The following is a 24,860-nucleotide window of genomic DNA, read 5'->3' on the forward strand; positions in this document are numbered from 1 at the left end:
CGTGACCCCGTATGGGACAAGCGGCTCTGAAAATGTGTGTGTGTGTGTGTGTGTGTGTGTGTGTGTGTGTGTGTGTGTGTGTGTGTGTGTGTGTGTGTGTGTGTGTGTGTGTGTGTTTCCATTATGGGGGGGTGGGGTGGTGCAGTGGGTTGGACTGGGTCCTGTTCTCCAGTGGGTCTGGGGTTCAGGGTTTGAGTCCAGCTTGGGGTGCCTTGTGATGGACTGGGTGCGTCCCCTACCCCTCCAGCCTCATGCCGTGTTGCCGGAGTAGGCTCCAGCTCCCCGCGACCCTGTATGAGACAAGCGGTTTAGACGATGTAGATGATGTGTGTTTCCATGACAGGGGGGTGCAGTAAGTTGGACTGGGTCCTGTTCTGCTTGGGGTGCCTTGCAATGGACTGGCATCCTGTCCTGGGTGTGTCCCCTCCCGCTCCAGCCTTATGCCCTGAGTTGCCAGGTTAGGCTCTGGGTCCCCACGACCCCGTATGGTAAGTATTTCGATCAAGGGTACTACAGCAGGAGGTGCTAATTAAACATGGCTCCTTCGAGCACAAGGTGGTGGCTCTAACCACCGCGCCACCTGCTGGCCGTTCAGATGCACAAGTCATCCATGGTAGGTGCATGTGGGATTAACTGGCAGCCTCAGTCTATGCAAGATCTTCAGCTGGCTGACACTTTTTGCAGGTTTTACCCACCTGACCTGAGGTTTCAGCTAACAAAGGAGAACTGTGGCATAAAATATGCACCACCAAGGAGAAGACGTCTCACGCTGAGAACGAAGGACGACACCGACACCCGATTTTGCATATGTGGCACTGAGTCGTTCATTCCACATTTTTAATACGCTAAAGTAGTGAAAACCATAAATAATGACATTCAAACTATTCACAAAGGAACAGATTTAAAACAGCAGCTTTCAGGAGAGAAGTAAAAAAAAAAAAAAAAATCAGCAGGATGTACAGACTGAATAAAATATGACGCAGATACCCCAAGCAAAAACTGGTTAAAATGAGGTTTGATTAAAACAGAAGATAGGTGTAATCCGCCTACAAACAGAAAAAAATGATACCCAAAGTGCAGGTGCCAAAGGTTAACTGGTATAATGTTTAAGTTATGCATCTAGTACATAGACCGCGTGCAAAGTGAGTGCATGTTAAATAGCATGTTGTTAAATCACAGGAGAACACGTAAGATACAGCGTTGAGCATCCCTTTAAGATCTTTACGTAGTTTTTCTCTTCTAGACAGTAAGTGTAGGACACAATAACAGGATACATTGTTTAACATGATCAAGGAAGTTATTAGCATTGCACACAAATCCATATAAAGTACAGCAAGCCTCTCCAATACTTGTGGACCGGCGGTAGAGAACCGTGTTTTCTGTCGGCCAATCGGATCATTAGAAAAAACTCCTCTTGCCATGAGACACAAGATCATTTTGCCATACCTCGACACCTTCTGCACTTTTTCCCATACATCGGAACTGCAGTCACATACACGTGCAACATTGTGCAGCCGTAACCATAGCAACACGTCACTGTCAACCGGGGACTGGCGCCAGGACACAAACGATATTATCCGTACTATTTATTTACTTTGCTACTCCTGTGTTGTCTGTATTGTTTGTCTATTATATTTTGTAAATTATTTTATTGGAATTTAACAAATGGAATTTGAAAAAAAAAAATTCAATTTATTAATTTTCGATCACGAGAAGTGGGCGTGAACTTCATTTTGCCATTCGCTTCCAAGGTTTGGTTTCGCGGTCAACCGCAACGGTGGCCCACGGTCACGTCGCGGTCCTGCACCCTGGTGCGAGTAACGTTTGCCGTTCGTTCCTGGAAAACCCAGCGACCTCCCCCGTTTACAGCGCGTCAGCAACGGAGCCCCTTCAGACAGAATAAAACTCTATTAACAGTCTAAGAATAAAACTGCTGTTTCCCCTCTTGATAAAATACAATGTTTGAGATTTTCAAAGTGATATTATTACATATTATCATCATCATCATCATTATTATTATTATACACAAATTAATGGGCTGAACTGGGTATGAACTATATGAACTACGCTCCTACCACCCAAAGAACACTGCAGATTTACACAAACTAATGTCCTCGTTTTGGTTTCCTCCCGCAGGACGGGGCTCAGCCGGACAGCGAGATCTCGTAGTCGCTGGTGGAGACGAGGGGCCGCCCCACCTTGTGCGCGTTCTTGGCGTTGGTGATTCGCGCCATCACATCCACGGGTTTCTCGAAGTAGAGCACCAGCGCCTGCTCCGTGAGCACCGAGGCCAGGAACTGCTCGAAGGTGATGGCCCAGTCCTTGTCCAGGCTGCTGCTGTGCGAGAGCCCGTTGCCGTGGTCACCGCTGCCGTTGGCGTTGCCGTGGTCGCTGCGCACCAGCACCGTGTCGTCGGCGATGTCCTCGCACTGCAGCTTGTCCTCCAGCTCGTGCGAGCCGGCGCTGAGCACCGAGTAGGAGGACATGGAGGTGTCGTCCTTGGCCTCCTCATCCGAGGTGAGCATGGCAGAGGACAGACCCGCCTCCTTCGGAGACCCGTCCTCCAGCTTGACGTCGTCCGTCGCCGGGCCTCGCGGACCCGCCCGACCCCCCTCTCCCGCCTCCGGCTCCGGCACGAGCCCCTGGAGGAAGGGGTCGCCTCGTCCTCTGTGCCGAGGCATGCTCCCGGCCCTGTGGCTCTCGTCCTCGTCGTCCTCGTCCTCCTCGTCCTCCTCCTTGCCGCCGAGGCTGTTGAAGAGCTTTCCCACCTCGCCCATCTCCAGCAGCAGACTGGTGACCGTAGCCGTGGCGTGGTACAGCTCCTGCTCTCTGGGGTCCTCGCTGAACATGTTGTAGAGAGTCTTACAGAGCTCGATGAACTGGCCCTGGGAGAGACCGCAACACCCGACACACACACACACACACACACACACACACACACACACACACACACACACACACAGGGATCAGATTCCTTCAGTACCGAATCACCCAACATGAGAACAAGACTTGAACGACTGGAATTCGCTCAACGTTATTATTACAAACACTCTGTTTTACCATCTGGGTAAAATTATCACAGCCAGCTGACAGCCCTTCTACTCCTCCATCTAACCAGGCTGGAGGATTATTAAGGTCCTGCTGGACCCCAAGGACCAGCTGGCAAGCCTGGCTCAGGACTTACCTGGTTCAGTTTGGGCAGCTCCTTCATGTTCTCCAGCTTGGATCGGGTTTCTTGGTTCCACAGCCTCAGGTAAGTCCGATAGTCAGGGGTGTGTATCTTCCTGGCTGCTCACGGGGGGGTTAAACACGAGGCCAAGGTTCACCAGCAGGAGGTGGTGCAGTACCGCTTTGTACCATTAGGGGGCACAAGTCACAACAGCTCCTTTACGGTGTTTAACATGAGCTTCAAAGAGGGCAAAAATACTCGAACCGGGGGGCCAGTACAAGGACTACCCTGATGGATGGTTGGTAACAGCATGTATGATCTCAATATAGATCATATATCAAATATAACTAGAATACACACACCCTGCAGACAGAAACACCCTGCAGCTGCAGGTCTGGTTCGAAACACCTGTAACACCGTATCACAGGCGACCCTGGAAAAGTTTAAACTAAAGCTTTAAATATCACATTTCTTCCCAATTCCTTCTTTTTCACACAGCCCCGAGACATTCTGCAACAGAATCTCTGAATAATATTTTTCGTCCCATTTGCAATCATTTAATATCTCGACCGACGACAAGAAAGATAAATCGTGTCGTTAGGAAACCGAACTGGAAAAGGAGAAACTCCGAAAAGGCATTTTCATGCACAGCAGATTAAACCAACTACATTTCAAACAATCCATGATTTGTCCATAATTTATCTAAAATGAGAGTCAATTCCATTAACCTTCAGTTTGAGAAAAAGCCTCGAAGGACTGAGAATCTGCTGGTCGCGCAGTCAGTGTCCGGGTGCTTTAACCGCACTGGAGCGCAGACGCATGGTGTCGGGATGTGCGGCGCGTACCTCTTTCATTCTTGAAGGTGACTCGTACGAAACCGTCCTCTTTGTCACCCTTGGTCCGGCACTCGAGTCCTGATGATGCAGAACGAGAGTCACCGCGTGAAGGACCTTTAACGTGTTGCCGACGGCGACGGTCACAAACCGCCGCGAACCGCATGCTCACCGTGGGAGGTCTCCGGGGTGATGTCCTCGAAGAAGTACTGGGTAGCCTCGAAGGCGGAGTCGGGCTCCTCCTGCTCATGGGACAGCTCTGCGAGAAAGACACAGAGAACAGCGGTTAGGATACCCAGCATGCCGTGTGGCAGAAAGAGAGACTGCTTCTTTCTTCCCTTGATAAAAATCATCCACTCATTATCATAGAGCATATTAATCAAATTAAAAATTGTATTAAAAAAATGAATCTTTAATATTTATTTAAACAGGCAAGCTGGTGGTGGCATAGCGGTTAGTTCTGCTGCCTTTGGACCCAAAAGTCGCAGGTTCAAGTCTCATCTCCAGCTTAGTATCCCTGAGCAACGTACGCACCCTGAATTACACACACACACACACACACATTTTCAGAACCGCTTGTCCCATATGGGGTCATGGGGAACCGGAGCCTACCCGGTAACACAGGGCGTAAGGCCGGAGGGGGAGGGGACACACCCAGGACAGGACGCCAGTCCATCGCAAGGCACCCCAAGCGGGACTCGAACCCCAGACCCACCGGAGAGCAGGACTGCGGTCCAACCCACTGCGCCACCGCACCCCACCCTGAATTACTCCAGTAAAAATACTCAGCTGTATAAATGGGTAAATAATTGTTAAGTAGCCTAACACTGTAAGGGTTGTTGACTTCAGTTTGCCCTTAAACACGGTCATTCCCAACGCACCGGTGTCCAAACTCCAGAACCTAGGCCTAAGCACAGCCCTCTGTAGGTGGACCCTGGACTTCCAATGGCCAACTGTCCCCAGAACGTTTGCTTAGGAAAGCACACATCCTCCGCTCTCACCCTGAATGCTGGTGTTCTGCAGGGATGTGTGTCGAGTCCCCTGCTGCATGCACTCTTCACCCATGACTGTCTACCTGCCCATGCAACAAGCACCATCGTGAAGGCTAAAGATGATATGCCAGTCATTGATTTAACCGCATACAGGGATGAGGTATGAAACCTGACAGCCTGGTGCTCTGCCAACAGTCTCATTCTTAAGACCAGGAAGACAAAGGAGATTGTGGTGGACTTCAGGAAGAAAAGGAGAACTGAGCTCATAAATCACAAGGCTGTAGAGAGAGTCCCCAGTTTCAGATTCCTGGGCGTGAACATTACAGAAGATGTCTCTCGGGCCACACACACCTCTACTGTCATTGGAAAGATAGAACAACGCCTCTATTTCTTGAGAAGACGGAGGAGAGCGAGACCGGCCCAGGATCTTCTCGTGAATTTCTACCAATGTACAGATGTGCTGCATTACGGCACGGGACGCCAGTTGCGCAAAAGAAGAACGGAAGGCTCTGCAACGGGTCATCGGGACGGCTCAGAACCTCACTGGTACACAGCTACCGGCAGTCGAGGACCTCTATCTGTCCAGATGTCAGAGCGGAGCCTCCAAAATGACGAGGGACTCCACTCACCCTGCACACCGCCTCTCTAAACTGGTCCCCTCTGCAAGGCGATACAGGACAATTCGCTCACACACCCCAAGAATGAAAAACAGCTTCTTCCCCAGAGCTGTGAAACAGCTGAATGCTGCTTAATTTTTATTGTATTATACTGTATTTATTTATTTACTGTGTTATCTGTTTAAACTCACACACACATTATCTGGAACCGCTTGTCCTACCCGGGGTTGCGGGGAGCCGGAGCCTAACCCAGCAACACAGGGCACAAGGCTGGGGGGGGGGAGGAACACACCCAGGACGAGACGCCAGGCAGTCGCTAGGCGCCCCAAGCGGGACTCGAACCCTAGACCCACTGGAAAGCAGGACCTGGTCCAACCCACTCTGCCACCACGCCCCCCCGTTTAAACTGTTACATTTTATTTTTATATTTAAGTGTCGTCTTTCATATTGCTGTCTAAAGAACTCAGGGAGTACCACGGTAATTCTGTTGTATTGCACAGCAGTACAATGAAAATAAAGTCTTCAATTCAATCCAATTCAATTCAATTGTAAATCACTTTGGAGAAAAGCATCAGCTAACTAAATACATGTAAACGTAAAACAATTAAAAAAAAAAAATAAGGCAAACGTCTGAGTTGGCCTGGAGATGGTTAAGTACACAGCCTTGTTAACGCCCCCGCCTTTAAATTCGTCCCACGGACGTTCACAGCAAACTTCATGCCACCTTCTCTAATCCCTGACCTTTACAGATTCCCCGAACACGACTTACTGGAAATAATTAAAATGGTTTCTATGGTGATCAAGCTCCCAAATGCTTTGGGATTTGCACCAAGCAGTGCACAGCGTTCACCGCGCTCCACACACACGGTGTCGTCCTCGCCTCTGACGGCAGTGTCTCCTGCGCGGTCCGGCATCCCGCTCCATCTGCGTGCGTGCAGGTGATGGCAAAGCCGGCGCATATGCGCGCAAAGCGCGCTAGGCCACGCCCCCTTTAAGAGTCTAAAGAAAGCTGAGGACCCCTCCTAGAAAAATTTCCACACATAAATTCAGAGTAGTGTTTCTGCTTTTATTTTTTACTTTATTTTCAAAACACGCCCGTTCCTGTCTCGCCGCTCCTCTTCACGCGAAGAAGCCGAGCACGGTGCCGACCCTGGGAGAGGAAGTGCGGCTCTTCCACATGACCAGCCAAGCACAAAGAACAACGCAGTAGGAAACCTCCTGAGCAAAAGAGGCCAAACGAAGCCGACGGCCGATTCTCAGTTCTGCTCTCTGTGCCACAGAGCCGCCGCTGGGCCGGACGCCAAAGGGACGGGGTGGCGACACATGGAGCCCCTTCGTGGTGGGGCAACAGGTGGCGTGGTGGTTGGGGGACCCAGGTTCGAATCCAAAGTACTTACAGTGAATAGTTGCAGTAAAATTGACCAAGCTGTATTAATGGCTGATCAGTAAAAGTAGCTTATCGTTGCAGTTCGCTTTGGAGGAACGCGTCGGCTAAATTAATTCATATATATGTATGACATCACGGCTCAGGACCAATCGGAGACTCGCTTACCCGGCAACACGTGCATCTTGTACAGCAGTTTGAGTTTCTCCGTCAGGTCTCCGTGGCAGACGATGCCTGCGGGTGGAGGAGTCTGTCGTTAGAGACGCGACTCTTTTTACTGACCCCATCCCCAGCCTGGGACCCGGAGTCGTACTCAGCCCGGTGACGAACTCCCGGAAGTTGATGAGGGCGTCGCCGTTGTGGTCCAGGAGGCGGAAGAAGCGCAGGGCAAGCGTGTCCGAGTGCGCCCCGCAGGCCCAGGGGAAGAGCAGGCCGAAGAGGCCCTTGAACTGCTCCAAGTCGATGCGGTACTGCTCCAGGTAGGGTAGGCTCGGGTCGTGCCGGTCCGTGGGGTTGCTTGTGCCACCCCAGTAGCAGCTGGTCAGGTGTTCGGCCTGCGGTGTTGAAAACGTCACGGTTAAAAACCGGAGCCTACGATACCGTTCCGTGCGGACGGCGTCGGCGGAGCTCCACGGCGGAGGACACCTCAGAGAGGCGCAACGTTCTCCCTACGTGCTCACCTTGAAGAGGACGAAGAGCTCCTCCAGCTCGTCGATGGTGAACGCCGTTTCGGTAACGATGGTGCGGACCTGCCGGAACAGAGCCAAAACGAATCCAGTTGATACCGCTCGAGTTTACGTCCTTATAAGTGACGCGAGACGGTTTCGCTCTCGAGCCCTTTACCACGTTGCGCTTTGTTGTGTCCTCGATGGTTTGTATGACTCTCAGCCTCTGCTTGAAGCGCATCTGCTCGATGACGTCCGCCCGGATGGTGCCAAATTTCTGTCAGAGGTTCATACGCAACGTGAGGGAGTTATGAACCGAGGAAGAGTGAAAATCATACTCTAAGGTACAGAGAGAGGTTGCGAGGACAACGGCAGGGGGTCTCACACCTCATAGGAGCTGCGGACCAACTTGAAGATGTCCACCTCGGGGTGGGGCTCCCCGTCGTCCGTGAGAAGCGAGTGCAAGTGGGGGATGGGCGGCAAGGTGCTGTCCTTGTTCGTCACGCTGTCCAGGTACCTGCGGGACGCAGCGTGCGGACCAGTTACCCACAATGCAGCGTGGAAGTCATTCTGCGACTGCCGTTCACACGACGAGCGTCGATTTTGCCGCAATTTTCATGCCTCGAACGAGTGTAAAAAGTGGGAAAAGTGTTTTCGAAAGTGCTGCTACAACGGGAGACACTTTGTCGCATGGCTCAAGGCTGAGAGAAAAAAAAAAAAAAACCACCAAAAAGAGGATATGATGATGGAATAGAAAACAAAAAACCGGATTTTTCATTTGGAGCACGGTGGGTTCAGCTGTGTCGCTTTAGAAATATGAATGAAAGCATCTACAGGCGGACATTGATTTACGACGGGATTCCGTTCCAACGACCTGGTCGTGAGTTGAACCGCCGTAATCCACTTGTCCTCTTATGCTGCATTATATAAACTGATAGGATATCGAAACAATGAACATGCACTACTGTTACATTGTGTAATATTGCTTTTTTTTAACTCATTTCACAAATTCGTGTTAAAAAATAGGTACAGTACATTATATTTTCATGCCGCACGATCATTTCCAGTCATTTCTAAATCTATCGTCTTTGGCTTTTTCTGCTCAGCACTCAACATGTCGCTAGACAGTGTAAATGAAAAGCAACTTAAAGGCAAGCGCAAACGAGAGGTTTTATAAATGAAACACAAGTGCTGCTAGACAAGACCAGCTGAGACCCTGAGGGGTCATCATCAGACGTTACAACCATCGAGACTTGAACGTAATATAATAAGGCTACATGGACCATTGTCGCAAATTGCATATATCATAAGTCGCATATGTTGTAAGTCAAGGACTTGTTGTACGGATCTTATGAGACCGAGGGAACCATCTGATGGATCCAAATGTAGTTCCCACCTCCCCAGGACGGTCATGGCTTCGCCATCGTCCTTGCAGTTGAGCAGCTTCTCGATGTTGGCGTCCAGCACGGAAAGGGCCAGCTGGAAGATGACCTTGACGCCTTCGTAGAAGAAGCAGTCGACCACCACGACGGCACTCTCAAAGGGCATCACGCTGAGGAAGAGCGTGAGGAACCAGGACAGCGAGATGGTGGAGATGACCCCCAGGTCCTGCATGCAGTCATAGAGCTGGGGCACGTGGTCGCGGGCAAGCTCCTCGAACACGCCCTGGTCCACCAGCGCTCCTGAGCACATAGAGAGGCACGCCATAGATTCCTTCTTACCACCACAAACCATAAACCTGCTCCACAGTAGCTGTGATCCTTTCTAATGTTCTGGAATCAGTTATTTTAATATTATTTCATCATTTTTCTTATTGCTTGACTGCCAGTTCTCCGGAGGTTCCCGAAAGTAAATGTAAATGTCCCAGCATCTCATCGCTGCGTCTCCAGAAAAATGCAATTCAAGCATTACATCATCATATAATAATCATTAAGTAAAGTAATCGGGCAGTAGACGGTCGGCGTCACGGACGACGTCGATGAAAGGTGACCTTCTAGCATCGAACCCTGAGCCAAAGCCAGCGTGCCGATGCTGATAAACGCTAATTGTCACACAGACGATGAGCTCTAGCTCTGCCTCCCATGTAAAAGCCTGGCTGCGGCGGCACTCACCGACCACCCTGGTGTTGTAGTAGTCGGGCAGCATCCGCTCGCACAGCGCTACGAGCAGCCAGAAGGCCTCCTCCTCCTTGGCGTAGAGCAAGAGCACCGATGTCACGATGTTCATGGCCTGAGGAGATGCGAGGGAGAGACGGGCGATGGGGGCGTGAACGCAGCAGGCTGATCCCGCCAGGTTGTCATCGGCACACATGGGACGACATCGTTTTTAGGCGAGAGGGACCACGGCGGCTCACCTGGCAGTAGCCGATGTTGGGGTTGCGGAAGGCGTAGGCGGTGAGCACCCGTCTCAGGGCGGCGATGCCCATCTCGTTCTGGAAGGCCGGGTGCTCCGGCAGGGAGCGGTGCAGGTCGCGCTCGATCTCCTCCGTGGCCAGGCTGCAGCGCCCCATGGACTTCTCCACCAGCTCCTCGTAGTAACCGGGGTGCGTAGCCATCTCGTTGACGGCACCTGCGGGGGACGCCAGGGACGGCCGTGAGCGTGGCGTCCGCACGCCAAAAGGCCACGGTGCACCGAGTACCCGTCCCCGACACAACGGCCACTACGGGAGGACGGGTCTCCCACACACAGACCCTTTCTTAGCGTGCCGGAGCGGAAGAGCTTCCGGATATCGGCAAATCGGTTTAGCCCGGACAAAGATCCGATGCTTGACAACGATAAGTTCATCATCTTGGCCGGGGTTCATCGTCTTCCTTGAACAAGTGATGACGGAACAGAGGACGCTGGATCAACGGGGTCAGCGGGTGCCGTAGTGCTCAAAGAAGGCCCCGGGTTCGAACGCTCTGCTCCTGCTAAAGGACCTTCACGTTTGTACATTTTGCTGACACTTTTCTCTGCGCGGATTTAGGGGCGGAAGCACATGTCCCAAAAAGTTCAGCGTTGGGGGGGATCGGCGGAGGGTTAAGCGCATCTCGACTCGGACAAGATGCGCAGGGACCACGGCGACGGTGAAGAGGAGGCGCTTACTCGGAAAAGGGGAGCCAATGGGAAGTGGGGCGGTGTTCAAAAATATAATCTTCAACATCGCTGCCCGTTTCCCAGAGGAGGAGCGAGAGACACCGCATCGCACTAAGCGTCGCCAGGGAGAGGAAGAACCCGGATCCCCTACTCCAGCCCCAACGGTGCCCCGCGCCGACGACTCCTCTGGGCGCCCAGTCAGCTCACCGCTAGCCTGAGAATCAGAGGTGCGCTCACGCGAGGGGCAATAGGGGCGTAACGGCCGCAAGCTCGCTGGGGGAAGCACTCCAGGAGGACAGCGGGAGCTACGTTTGCTCAAATCCCCGACTTGAGCCTGAAATACTCAAAATTAAATCACGGCAATAGGCGGCATAGCAGTTAGTGTTTATAGCTGCTGCTTTCTAACAAGAAGGTCATGGGTTCAAATCCCACCTCCTGCTTTAGTGCCCTTCATCAAGGTTCTTATCCCTAAATGATCTAGCAAAAGTGACCATGCTGTATAAATAGGCAAATAATTACAAGACACTTGGTACGCAACTATACCACCGTGAGCTGCTTTGGAGAAAAGTGGCAGCAAAATAAACAAACAGCAATGCTGACAATAAATCCCACGCAAGGGCTTTACCGCGTCCGTGAGCAGGGTATTTAAGCGGAACGTCTTCATTTACATGCAGACATAAATATAGGGCGGAATCGCAAGCTTCTCGTATCCCATCGCTTAAGAAGCGGTGATGCAATAACGGAACGTAACGTGAAACAATGAAATGATGCGGCGGAATGAAAAATGAGGAGCTCTGTGATGCTGGTGTCACCCGTCCTGGAGACGGAGCGAGAGGTCGCTGAGGCCGATCGCAGGGTTGCAGGTAGATGGACGGGTGGAGCCGGCGCGTGCCACGGGAGGGCGTGGATCGCGACACGTACGGCACAACACAACTTCCTCGCAGAAAGCTGCTCTCGGAGCAGACGGATGGTCGCCCTGTGACAACGAGAGGTGCGGGGGGGACGGCAGCCACGGCCCGCTGACCCTCGGCTACTTCCACGTGCCCTTCGGAACGCCCGAATTCATGCAGCTGCGTTCCGGACGTCGTCAACGCCACAAAAAACTTGGGTTGTTCGATAAGCAAAATATTTCTCACGTCCATCGCAGCTTTCCCACATCGTGGACAGAAAAAACTAAGCTACTTACACTGATTTACCCATTTATACAGCTGCTAATTTTTACTCTATCAATTCATGGTAAGTACCTCAATTAAGGGTACTACAACAGCAAGATTCTGACCCGGGTCCTTCAACTGCAAAGGTCGGGGTCTCGAACCGCTACGCCTCCTGCTGGCCGTATGGAACTGTGCCGTAAGCGTTAGCTGTGCTTTCCAAGTCCCAGCAGCCCTATGGAGTTTGCTCCTGCTACTGGGCGGGGAGCTCACCGGAGAAAAGCAGCCACAGATCGCCCCTCATGCTCTCCGGGATTCCCTTGAGGACCAGGTCCTTGGTCTTCTCCGTGCGGTACATGCACACACCCTGGCCGTACTCCGCAAAGTGGTTCTTCCACGCCTGCTCCTTGAGGAACTCCTTCGCCTGCGGCGGGAGACACGGCACAGCAAAGCAGCGCTGAAGTGAGAGCTGATTTTACACCTAAGAAAGCATGATTTGCACAGCCTGTACGGACGGCATCATCGCCCGATGGCCACATGCTGGGGGTGGGGTGGGGGCATTACCAGTTTGGGGTTGAACTCTTCCGGGGACCTGCGGCGGTACATAGTCATGAGCGCCTGGGTGGCGGTGGGCACGCTGTTGTCGTTGAGGTTGAACTGGCGCTCCCCCTCGGTCTCGGAGCCCAGGCTGCGCTGGGGGCTGCGCTGGGGGCTGCAGGAGAGCAGGCTGCCCTGGTGGGAGTACACCTGGAAGGGAACGGCAGCAGAGTCGCAATCCCATATTAACGAGGACCATCCTTCCAGGAGGACCCCAGCCTCTGTCCTGATTCAAACATCCCAGTCACAAGGCAGCCAAACCCAAAAGTCCACCGGTTCTCACTTTTGTGCTAGAATAAGCTCTGTCTGCCCCTCAGAGCTGCTGAATCCCTTTCAACATTGATCAGCAAGGGTCTCAAAACACAACTCTTTTGGACCCACTTCTCCCTAGTCAGCTCGATAAATTTACACGCCACCATGCGTCACAGTCTTCTTTGTATTTCTTGCCAATCCTATAGGCAGCAAGTGGAGTAAGGTACACGGGCAGAAACGGTGCCACCGGACAAACGGACTGCTTCGATGATCAAGTGTCTGCATTTCAAGCTCTTTGCCGCTCGTTGATGCACTTTTGTTTACTCCGAGTTGCGCATCGCTGCATAGCAAAAGCGTCTGACGAACGAATAAATGTAAATGTAAATCCATGAATTAAATGGTCAGTCGTGACCACGGAACTGGCGATGGAGGCTCGCTCTGCCGCCGGAACCCACCTCGTCGTCAGAGCTGTTCAGGCTCCCGGTGATCTCCCGCTCAAAGTAGATCCGGGACGTGGTCTGCTGCAGGAAGTCTGAAATCCTCTGCACCAGGAAGTCCCGGTCTTTGAGGTTGGCGAAGAGGAACGTCATCCTGTTTTTGGTACTGATGGACAAGGGGCTGGGCAGCACGCTGCAGCTGTCAGCCTTTTCTACTATTGTCACCTGGACAAAGACACGGAGACCCTCAAAGTCACACACAGGAAGAGGAAAAATGATACGAGCATTTATGGAGGCCACGTGAAATCAAGCGCGAAAGACTGCTTATCAATTCCGTTAAAAGCGATGAGACTATGTGATAAATCAAACATCAAGGTTAGACATCTGCCGGATCAGTGTACATCTAAGAGCTAAAAAAAGAACGTCACATACACCCCACTTCTTAATAAACTCCGACAGATGCCGCAGCTCTAAAAGATGCAATAAACATGTCTATCTGGAATACAGCGTTGCTTGGCAACCGTAGCATCGACCTCAGGAGAGCACAACAGCTCTGCTGGGACATGCTTAATAGTCTCCTTCACCTCCTGCCCCAGCCTCCGCTGCGTTCGTAAACACGGGCGTCGACCTCTCCTTTTTTCTGACTGGGAACCGAGGTCAAGTGACAGGGAACCGAGGCGGCGCGCTCACCTCCCGCAAGGGGATGATGAGGCTGCAGAGCGTCTCCTCCTTGCTAGTGAAGCAGATGTAGTTGGTGGAGACGAACATCTGGCCCAGGATGTGTGTCTTGTTGAAGGGGGTCCACAGGGTGCAGTCTGTGTGCCCATCCAGTTTTTCGTCCTTGGGCAGCCGGAAGAGCGCCCTGTAGCGCTCGCTCTTGGCTCTGGCATCGAGGTCCCTGTTAAAAATTCAAATGAAGTTTTAAAAAATTTAGTGCTTTATGGGATGATCTGGGAGAAGCTCCTCTAGGCAAAATGGAGTCATAACTCAGCCTTGTTAAGGGAGCAGACTCATGGAAGGCATCTTGCTTAATTATGATTGAACCTTATTCCACTTGAGATCAAGTTTCCCAGCCATGAAAAAAAAAAAAAGGTGCCTGAAGGTCAGATAAACGACGCAACACGAACACCAAGGACAAGCAGCTGACCTTTTGAGCGCCGACACTTTCTTGGGGGACTTCCTCTTGAGCTTGGGCAGCGAGCGATCCTGCTCAAAGCCCTTGTTGTCCAGCAGCTGTCTCATGGCAATGTTGGCCAGCTGCTCCATCAGCTTGAAGGTCTCGCCAATGTTGAGGAAGACAGAGAAAATGTGCTCGCTTGATCGGGTGCTCACTTTGATAATGTCCGGCAGCAGCAGGGTGGCGTTCTTCTCCAGCTGCGTGATGTCGGCCCATCGAATGACCAGCTTGGCTGACGTGAGCAGGGGACAGTTTCCAATTAGACCGAAACATCTTAATGTTTCAAAAGGAAACGTAGCACGCGACCACATTCGCCCTGCTTTGACAAGGTCGCCTATGAAGGCTACACGGCATTTGCAAGTGACGCTTACTCGGTGCTCGTGAATACTTTAAAGAAGGTCATGGAGAAAAAGGCCACGTTGGAATTATAAATTCCTTTTATGTCCTGCGAAAAGGTGAATTTAGCAGCCAAAACTTGGGTTTTACTCAAGGGAATCAGATCATTCATGAGGATCAAGCAATGGAAAGGAGGACCAGGAATCTGCGACACGTAATTGGGGCAGCGGATGTTGCAGTAGTTAGAGCCACCACCCGAGTCCCGACCCCCGAGTCCCTTTGAGCAAGGTACCGATCGGTGCTCCAGTAAACATTACCCAGCTGTCTAAATGGATGACCAAGTACCTTATTGTACAAACCTCCCATTATAAGTCACCTTGGAGAAAAGCATCAGCTATATAAAGGTTAAAACAAAACACATTTATGTTCATATTATCCTTATATTTACCCAATGGATGACTGAGATACACATAAATATTGACTATGATGTCCGAAAACGGTAAATCCGCTTTTTTATGGCTCAAGGGGTGAGATGGCTCCAGTGAGCTCCTACCCAACTCCCAGGACTGAGGTGTCAGACTCACCTTCTTTCCCCAGCAGGTAGGAGTAGAAGCACAGGTGGTTGATGCTCAGGTAGAGCCAGCCCTGCCGGGGCACCTTGCCCTTCCAGTAGCTGCACGAGTAGTAGTTGACCAGCTTCTCCTCGTCGGGCATGCCGAAGAGCTTGCGGAACCGCGCAATGGCCTCCTTGAACTTGTCCGTGTCGTCGTCCTCCTTGACGTCATGGTTCTTGTTGTACTCTGCTATGATTCCCTGCCAAAAGAACAAAACGACCTTTTTCTTAAAATAACAGTATCTTCGCATCACGTACTGCTCTTTCAGTTTATTCATTCCGAGTGGCCTTTTACCGTCCCCGGAACGGCAGGCTGAGCAGGGATTTCACAACCGAAGCTTTGTGTGACTTTATTTAAACGACCGAGGGGATAAGTTGTACCCAGGCACCCCCGAGCGAAGTGTTTGGTAATTAAAGGGCCACTTGCTAGACTTATGAGACCCCAGCTCAGCCAACAGGATGCTAAAGTTACAACAGCGCTCGCAATTTTGTTAGCATAAACAGCTGAGAGAGGGGCTGGGACCGTTATCCGGGTTTTCCCCGAACAAAGGGCTCCACATGACCGTAGATTAACAAGGATTAGGGGGTTCATTTCAGAAAGATTAACTAGCATGTAAGTCTCTGTAAATCAGGCTCGTGGGCAGAGACGTACAACGGTGAAGGTGGCAGCGTACGGAACACGGCACGGCGGCATACGAACCTGCACCTTCCCTTTGACGAAGGTGGTGATGTCATTCTCGTTCTCAAAGATGGACAGCGTCTGCAGCAAATTCTGCTCCAGCCACTCCCAGTTTTCTGTGATCTCCTTCCTAGAGCTCCCTTTGGGCGGAGGTGAGCAGAGACAGAGCTTTAGCCAGGCTGCAGACAGACTCCGGTGGTTTTTGGCAACAGGTGAACGCTCACAAGGACCTGGCAGCAGTGCCCAAAGCTCAGCCAAGAAGAACACCTTGTTCCCCCACACCTCCTTTGTCAAGGTTTTCATTTTCTGGGGCAAACTGGTTATGTCTTGTCTTTAATTGAAAACAAGGAGAAAGCAACAAACCAACGTTAAAAAAAGAAAATCCCTCAGCCCCATGGCATTATGCTCCTACCACCACCAAACCAGTAATGAAGGTCTTGACCTCCCTCCCTGAAACTGTACGCTGTGTATTATGAGCAGACACTGCTCTGCATCTCTGTGGCGTTCAGCTGACATTTGTACACCTCAGAAATGGCTCATCCCTGCACCTCCATTACAGACAGGCATCCTGTCTGCCTCCTCCCCGCAATCTCTATCCAAAGGAAGGTAGAAAAATTCATCTGGAGAGAAACGGGGCCCTCCCACACCCAGCCCAGAGACGCCGACCCTCAATTCCCACCGTAATCCAATAAAGCAGTCAAATGGTAGGGGTTCTAGCTCAGCACGCTTCTCAAAAATAAATAATGTAAGAGCTTGAGTATAGAATTTCACATCACACACATCTGCTCTCTGTGCCTCCTGATTTATACCAGGACATGTTTCAGATACAATAGCGACTGCTGTTACTGAGTATTACATTTTTGCGAAATTACAACACCAGGGAGATCATTCTGTACCCCGGGCACGGTCTAAAAGCTGGGAAAAAAACACTCCATGCTGTCAATAAGGTTTCACAGGCTCAAGGCCAAACATACTCAGATACACACACACACACAAACTGCTTTAACAGAGGCCAGATGGATATCTTCTCTCACATTCAGGGTTTTTGGATTCTTTTTCTCTTTTAAAACTGATGTGTGGTCATGGCTGGCATTAGGAAACTGTTATGAAACGGGAAGGATGTCAGGGAGTGGGGCCGAAGTGGTACTCACCGTGGGCGATAGTCCAATATACCAGAGAGTCTGGCGTCTGGTAAAGGATTCTGTACGGGGCAACCCGGGCACTGGAGTCGAGCACCACGTCGAGAGTCCCTACCAGCAAACCTGCGAGAGAACGAGTCAGAGTTGAATCATCTGCTAACCCTAAGAAACACCGCCGTCGGAGTTAAAAGGCGTACTTAGGAGTTCTCGTGTATGGATGCATTTCTCCATCTGAGAATATGAGTACTTGGATTATACATTCTGACAGCACAGTAAAAGGAAGTAAGAGGTTGTAAGAACCACCAGATTGCAAGGCTGGCTGGAAAAGAGCCAGTGGTGACTAGGGAGGTCCAGCAGAGTAGCGGGGTTTCTTAATCGCACTGACCCCTTATACCACACATATTCCACTGACTTTTACACAACTAGATAGGAAAGTCGGGCCACATAAATAAACCCACTCAGGAATGACAACCAAAGCATCCCATCCGGCCATGTGCAAGCTCGCATCATAGCGACACAAAGGCACCTGGGATCCTTAGTCCTTACAGAAGGTGTCGACTGGGGGATGTATGCACGTTCTAGGGCCTCGGAGCTCTCCTGTCTGCGGGGCTGGAAGAGGACCGCTTGACAGCACTTAGCGAGACGACCCCCTCGGAGACCCGACGCGGAGGAGATCAGGAGAGGCTCCGATCTGGAGGAAGGAGCAGTTTCCGTATCCACACGTAAACAGAGGACCAGGAGATGCAGCAAGCCTTTCTAACGTGCCAAAACATGTCTAATGAAGATGGCAGGATATGATTTCGCATATCTTGGGGGGAGGTGGACATTCCCGCCTCTTGGCACTTCGGCAGAAACCACTGCACTATCAAACTGGCACAGGATCACATTCATAAGCGCAAGAACAACAATTAAAGAAGGACTGTACAACAGTACGGTTTGCCAGGTGCACAACTTCTCGCAGCGCTGTTAGAAAGACCCCCGACCGCCCGAGGATTGCTCTTCGGAAAGGCAAAGCGGATCCAGCCCACGCGATTTTAACGCTCGCCCGATTTTGCACGTTGTCGGAAAGGGGCTCTTTCTTCTCTGCGCGCTATCGTTATTTCACAGCAGCATCCCTGACGCTCTGGAACAAAAGTTTCTTTTTTTAAACGGTGGAACAAGATGAAATTTTAAACAGCTACCGGGCCTGTCGGAAAGGGGTGCAAACACTTGCTGGGATCAGAGCGCAGCAACGCAGCCATTAAGGTCCCACAATCCAACGGCGTCAGGCTCATTACATCGCGGCTTCGCCTGGAAAACAATCTGAATTATTGACCAGTTGATTCACTGGTTAATTGTGCTGAGCTACATTGTACTGTTGGGTTCGAACCAAAAGCTCAGTCTGCAGGGAGTTGGATGTTCTCCATGGGTTCATGTGAATTTCCTCTGGGTGCTCTGGTTTCCTCTTACAGTGCAAAAACATGTGCTTTGGGTGAACTGTGACCCTAAACTTTCCACTGTGTGTGTGTGTGTGTTTTTGGTCTATATATTACCACATCTAGCCTTATGTCACTTGACTGCGACAAAAGTAAAGAGGTGTACGACCAACAGTGAAGTTTACCACGGTAACCACGAGGGAGTATCCCAACGGGGCGGCTAAATAAAACTGTGACAAGTTGCACAGAAAGTGCACGTTTGCAACTGAAGACAGCTACAACAAAACCTCAGACGACACAAAAAAAACCCAGTTACCGTCACTTTTACTCATTTAGTGCAATAAAAGTGACACGCAGCAGGACCCCGCTGAGAGAAACAAAGCCGCTACAGTCACTCGTGCGTCTGACACTTTTGCCGAACGCGACTCGCTGTACGTAGAGTGTTACGCTACTTGCAATGAGTTACCCATTTATACAGCAAGGTAATTATTACTCTATCAATTCAGGGAAAGTACCGTGATCAAGAGTTCTTCAGGAGGTTGGATATAAAGCTGGGTCCAGATTTTTGGCAGGAGTTCTAACCACTACACTGCATGGTGTCCTATTAATATTCATATCTGTATTAAAAAAGGTACCTTAAAATATTATAGTATAACCATCCAGAACAGGGCTTCCAAACACACACACACAGTGTCTGAAACCGCTTGTCCCAAGCGGGGTCGCGGCAAACCGGAGCCTAACCCGGCAACACGCCCCCTAACCTGGGGACACACCCAGGACGGGACGCCAGTCCATCACAAGGCACCCCAAGCGGGACTCGAACCCTAGACCCGCCAGAGAGCAGGCACAGGCCAAACCCGCTGCACCACCGCACCCCCTGACTGCCAAACCAAGAGCTTTCAAATGCATGCCGACTTCTTTAAGATCCTGTAGGTACAAAGCTATGGTTAAAAGCTAAGAGTAAAATTTTGCGACCGCGACCCTTCAGAACCGGGTACCCGGTAATCCCCTGTAGCCACCAGCCAACTCAGCAATTCCGTTATACAAGCTTGCAGCACCGAGACCCGATTTCCACTCGGGACCTAAGAGGCTTAGGGGTATGGACTGTATTCCCAGCGGAACGGCGGAAGTCATCCTTTTCCGTACCGCCCCCTGCTGTTTGGGCAGTGCGGGAGATACGGCCGTTTGCCCGGCACCGCGAACACACGTGGGCTGGCGTGACTCCCTAATGGCTGCGTTACCCACACGTGTCACCAGACCACACGTGTGGTCCGCCGGCGTACGACTTGCTGCAGATCCCCCCGAACATTCCGGAACTTGGTTTCCCTTCACCGGATTCAGTCCTCTCCGCAACCCGCACCTTTCGTTCCGGAAGCATCGACCTTTCTTTCCAAGCCCGACCTCTCAGTTGTGAAACACCCCCCACCCATCCACCCACCCCACTTTTCCATCTAAAGTCTCAAACCCATGTGTTCGGTACGCCAAGTTCCCGTCCGACTGGCTAGACCAGCACGGCCGCATACATGTTTGCTCCGCATCCCCTTGAGCGTTTTTATGCGATCCCGAGGTTCTCGCAGGAACGCAAGACTCGCAGTCGGCCACATTATCTTCATTAGTATGCTAATTAGTCGAGATCTGAGGGTGGAACTGGAAGCCACGAGCATCCAACTAGGCTACGCTGTTACCGCCCCCCTTTTCGCCGGAACCTCTCGAGCGTGGCTGTACTCGCTCTACCCGTTTGCCGTGTCGACGACCCATTTCATTCCAAAGCGCATTCATAACCTGTAAGTGGCTTTGGGGAAAAGCACCTGCTGGATGAATAAGCATAAACCCAAATGTGGGAGAGGTTACAAAACGCGGTAAGAAACGCGAGAACATGGGACGCGCGCTTTGACGTCGAGCGCAACGGAGCAAACGTGTATTAATAGCACTAATCCCATAATGCTCTCTGCTCGAACACGTCCAAAAAGGACACGAATCCAAGCAGTGCGCGCGCACGCACACACACACACACACACACGCACACACACACACACACACACATCCCAATACAGCATTATAGTTTGCCTCTTCTGATTTACATCTCCTTCCTGAATACGCAGGCTGAGTGGGGCATCTTCATTCGGAGAAGAACCTCCCGTGTTTTCGGTTCAAATGTTCATCAGCATCATATGATTTTTTTTTTTTTTTTGTCATTCTGTTCAGTGACTTTTTCTGTTGTCAGTATCCTCTGTTCACTCTCTTGCAGTGAGGTTTTATAATAAATGTTACAACGACTTCTACTTACATCTGCAACTAGGTGCTCTCTAACACAAGTGATGAAGAATCTAAGGTCCACCTGCTGGAATAACGGTTGCAAGGCTTTTCTTTTTTTTTTTAAACAACCTTTGTTGAAATGAGAGCTGCTTGGCATCAAAGAGAGGGATGAATCATAGAGAGGATGGGAGAGAGGATCAGACAGCAGTGAGCAGAGGTTATCCAAAACCAGAAGATGGGGGTCCAAGTGACCTTTGGTCCTGGTACAGCTGCCCCCATGTTCTCACCAGGCTGGTAAACTTCGCTCAGCAAAGTAACACTAAATTGGAGACCTCAAAAACATGCCAGCGGTTAGGGCTGTCACCTTCTAATCTGAAGGTCCCTGGTTTGAACTCCTGCACCTGCTGTAGTACCCTTGACCACGGTAAATAGCCCGATTGGGTACAGTAAAAACACCCCGCTGTATAAATGGGTATATCGTTGTAAAGTTGCTTCTCAAACACCGCAAGTTGCCGTGGACAAGGAGTCGGATAAATAAAGGATCGTACCTTTTCCGACAACAAAAGAACTTCTCCGATTTTCCTTTTCTGCAGAATTCATTACAGGGTTATAATCGTTCACGCAATGGTAATTTGCATAACGCTACCAGGATGAGAAAGGGATGAGAAAGCAGGGCAAAACAGAACAAAAAAAGAACGGATCGTAGAAAGGTGGACTCCTTCGGACTGTGGCGGAGGAATGTTTTATGGACACCGGGGATGGTCAGGAGAACAAGCAGGTGGATGTTGGGTCAAATCAAGCAAGAACTCTGGCTGGAAGAGCAAACGATGAGACTGAGGTCACTCTACTCTGGACACGTCATGAGAATATTGGATTCCCTCGAAGCAAACGCAGCACTTGGGAGAATTTTAAAAAAAAACGAAGGAGACGAGCAGCAACCTGGATGGATTGATGGACTCAATCACAGCGACTATGGACACACCCCTTTAAACAAGCGGAGGACAGAAGTGTCCAGAGACACTAAGTCGTCACCGAGATTTGACGTTGACTCGATGGCACTCAATGAGAGGGAAAGCTGGTAATGTAGCGGTTAGGGTTACTGCCTTTGGATCCCACGGTTACACGTTTGATCCCCAACTCCAACTGTTGTACCTTTGAGCCAGGTACTTACCCTAAATTGCCCCAGTAAAAACTACCCAGCTGTATAAATGAGTAAATAATTGTAACCTTAACGTCGTTTCTTTGGAGAAAAGTATGAGCTAAGTCAATAACTGTAACAACACCACCACTAGGGGGCAGGAGACAGCGGTGTGGTTAAGGAGCTGGACCGCAGGTTCATCTCTTTAGACGGACAAAGGCACTTGCCAGTGCCCTCCATCAATTCAACCGCGCACTTCTCCCGCAAAGGTCGGGCGCAGTATTGGGCAGCGTAAATGGATGAAAGTGCTTTGGATAAAAGCATCTTCTAAGCAATTAAACAACATCAGCGGTGCTGCGATGCCGTGGGTGTTTGTGTGTGGGAGGAATTAGAGGGCAACATATATTTCATTTCACAAGGAGAAGCTGCACAAGCTTGTCGGCGACACCCAGGTTTCAGAGATGCAAAAAGAACCGCGACTGATGTCACTTCCCTTCTGCCACTCAGGAAACATAAAACGGGGCCAAAATAGAGCACTCCAGGGGACCAGATCTCCCAGAATCCTTGTGGGCAGGCAGCGGGCCCTGCCACATCCCCGAGTGTCTCTGCTCTCCCCATAGTGCCAACTGGCACTCGGAGAAGCCTGCTCCGCATTTACATAACGATGACATCATCGCCAGCCCCTGCCGCGCTCGCCCCGGAGACGGGGGGTCGCGCTCACAATAAAAAGTCCGGGAGAGGAAGAAGGGCTGGGATGGCGGTTGCGATACACCACCATCACACCAGACGATGCCGAGACGACAATCATCAAACGGAACGACCGTTTTTATACCAGCTACAGCAAAGTAGGACAGACGGGACAGGGAACGCGGTCCTACCGGCGTCCCACCGCAGCCGAAGGAAAATGCTTGCTTTCAAAATAACGGCCTGGAAACCTAACCCGAAGGTCTTCTTCACTTAGGTCCTGTGGATTCGGACAAGTACATCTCCTAATCCCCGCGGACTGCCACGCGAACTCGTCCTTATCTCTGACGGATGGCAGGCATCGAACACCGAAATGCAAAAAATCACTCATTCGGACCAGCAGCAGCAGCATCAGAATCTCTACCGGATCCAAGAAAGAAAATGATTCAGCATATATTGGGTCGTGGAAAAAATAAGAGCCTTTCACGTGCAGCGTGCGCGACCGTGCCGTCGCCTTCTCATTGAAGCGGTAGCGAGACGCCGTCGTCGACATCATCGTGTGGCCTCCCGGCATTCGCCTCTCCGAGGTACTTGAGTTTGGACGCGACCTGCCGGAGCACCGGAGATGGTGAATCGCGCCGGTCCACGGCCCCAAACGCAGATGGGCGATGCACGCACGATACGTTCCCCCACACATCCGTGGACAGTGTGATCCTCACGTGTCAGTGAGTGGAGAACAGCAGGCAGTGATTTTTACAGCTCATAATGTAAAAAAAAAAAAAAAAAAAGAAAAAAAAAGCTGTGGCGCACTGTTTTCATCTCACTTATGCAAATGCCCGCGTCGGAGGTTCCACCACATGCCTAAGTTTGATTATCCGATGCAGACGCACATCAGTTACAGCAGTAAAAACTGTTCCTTGCTGTACACATGGGGCCAGCAGGTGGGGCAGTGGTTAGGAGAGTCACCTTACAAAGGTTGCTGGTTCAAATCCCGGCCCTGATCAAGGTACGAACAACGGAGGGATCCAGGAGGAAGACCCTGCCGTATACATGAGTAAATCAGTGTAAAGCTATCTAAGTAGCCTTGGACAAAAGGAGTCAGATAAAGACTAATAATAATAATAATAATAATAATAATTGAATGTGCACACAGCATGCCATAGAAGGGTGTTTCAGAACAGATCAACTCCGAATTCATCACTTTGGCACCAAACACAGATGAAGAGCGATGATCATCATGATGGTGGAAAAAGTTGAGAGCCCAGCCAGATTCACACATTGTAGATCATAAAGGCACCGACCGAGCGTCCGAAGCCACTCAGTCTTACCGACACCGACCGGTACCGGCTGGCTTCTCGCCACCACGTGACCCGCGAGCCCGAGAAGCGACGCCGGACGCGCTCACCCGCGAGGCCGCCTCCGCCGTCGCCGTGGCCCTTCCTCTTCTGCAGGATGAAGAAGGGATTCGCCCTCTCCGTGATCCACAGCGCGCTGGCCAGCAGCACCTCCTCCGGGTTCACCCACATCGTCGCTCGCGCCCACAGCGCATCAACCCCGCGCGCGCGCAATCACTAACGCCAGTGAGTGAGTGAGTGAGTGATTATGACGGCGCGAGTGAAGGAGCCCCGGGCCGCTCGGATTCGATTGTTTACAACATTAACACGGCCCGCGCAGGAATGCGCGGTGCATGACAAAGCGCGCGCCGATCGAACGGTGCGATAGTGGCGATGATGATGGTGATGGTGATAGCGAGAGAGAGATGCGCCGTTCCTATAACTTCCACGCGCACGGCCGTCTCGCGGTTTGCACGAGGTGCGAGGCTCCCATCGCGCGCCGCGCGCCTCGCGCTCGGAGGAGAATTCCGCGGATCAGGACGGAGCCGCGAGCGCGACGAATCCGCTGGCTGCTACCCTTTCTTCGTGCACGCGCTCTCTCCGTTTCTCTCGCTCTCTCTCTCTCTCTCTCTCTCTCTCTCCCCCTCTCCCCGCCTGCGCGCGCGAGGCGTGCGTCAGGTGCAGTTCCGTCTCGCGATTCCTTCGATCCAGAACGGCTGTCGCAAAGGGCGATCAGACGGAATAAAGACCCCGATCTGGGGTTTTTTGAGCAAACAAAGAAATGCAACCCGCCCCCCTCAACACCATCACGGCGGGAGCGTCGCGTAGCCGCGCACTGTCAACAAAAGCGCGTCACGGGGACAGCGCTGCGCCGTGACGTCACCACCGCGAGAGGCGGGGGTTGGTAGGGGGGGGTC

General features: G+C 51.4%; 1 protein-coding gene across 1 annotated transcript; it reads right to left on the reverse strand.

The window, feature by feature from the left end:
* Positions 1-820: 820 nt before the first annotated feature.
* Positions 821-24,564, reverse strand: tbc1d9 (TBC1 domain family, member 9 (with GRAM domain)). Its single transcript, XM_029258894.1, has 21 exons — positions 24,015-24,564; positions 17,129-17,239; positions 15,999-16,117; positions 15,270-15,498; positions 14,320-14,581; positions 13,863-14,070; positions 13,191-13,397; positions 12,451-12,633; positions 12,160-12,310; positions 10,014-10,228; positions 9,772-9,889; positions 9,057-9,342; positions 8,048-8,177; positions 7,839-7,937; positions 7,676-7,744; positions 7,309-7,549; positions 7,164-7,229; positions 4,175-4,261; positions 4,015-4,083; positions 3,185-3,288; positions 821-2,885 (listed from the first exon to the last, which is right to left on the reverse strand). Exons 1-21 carry the CDS (start codon positions 24,133-24,135, stop codon positions 2,145-2,147), a joined length of 3,816 nt encoding a protein of 1,271 aa, XP_029114727.1. The 5' UTR covers positions 24,136-24,564; the 3' UTR covers positions 821-2,144.
* Positions 24,565-24,860: the final 296 nt, after the last annotated feature.

Source organism: Scleropages formosus, chromosome 16 (assembly GCF_900964775.1).
Source record: "Scleropages formosus chromosome 16, fSclFor1.1, whole genome shotgun sequence".
In the NCBI taxonomy this organism is placed as follows: Eukaryota; Metazoa; Chordata; class Actinopteri; order Osteoglossiformes; family Osteoglossidae; genus Scleropages; species Scleropages formosus.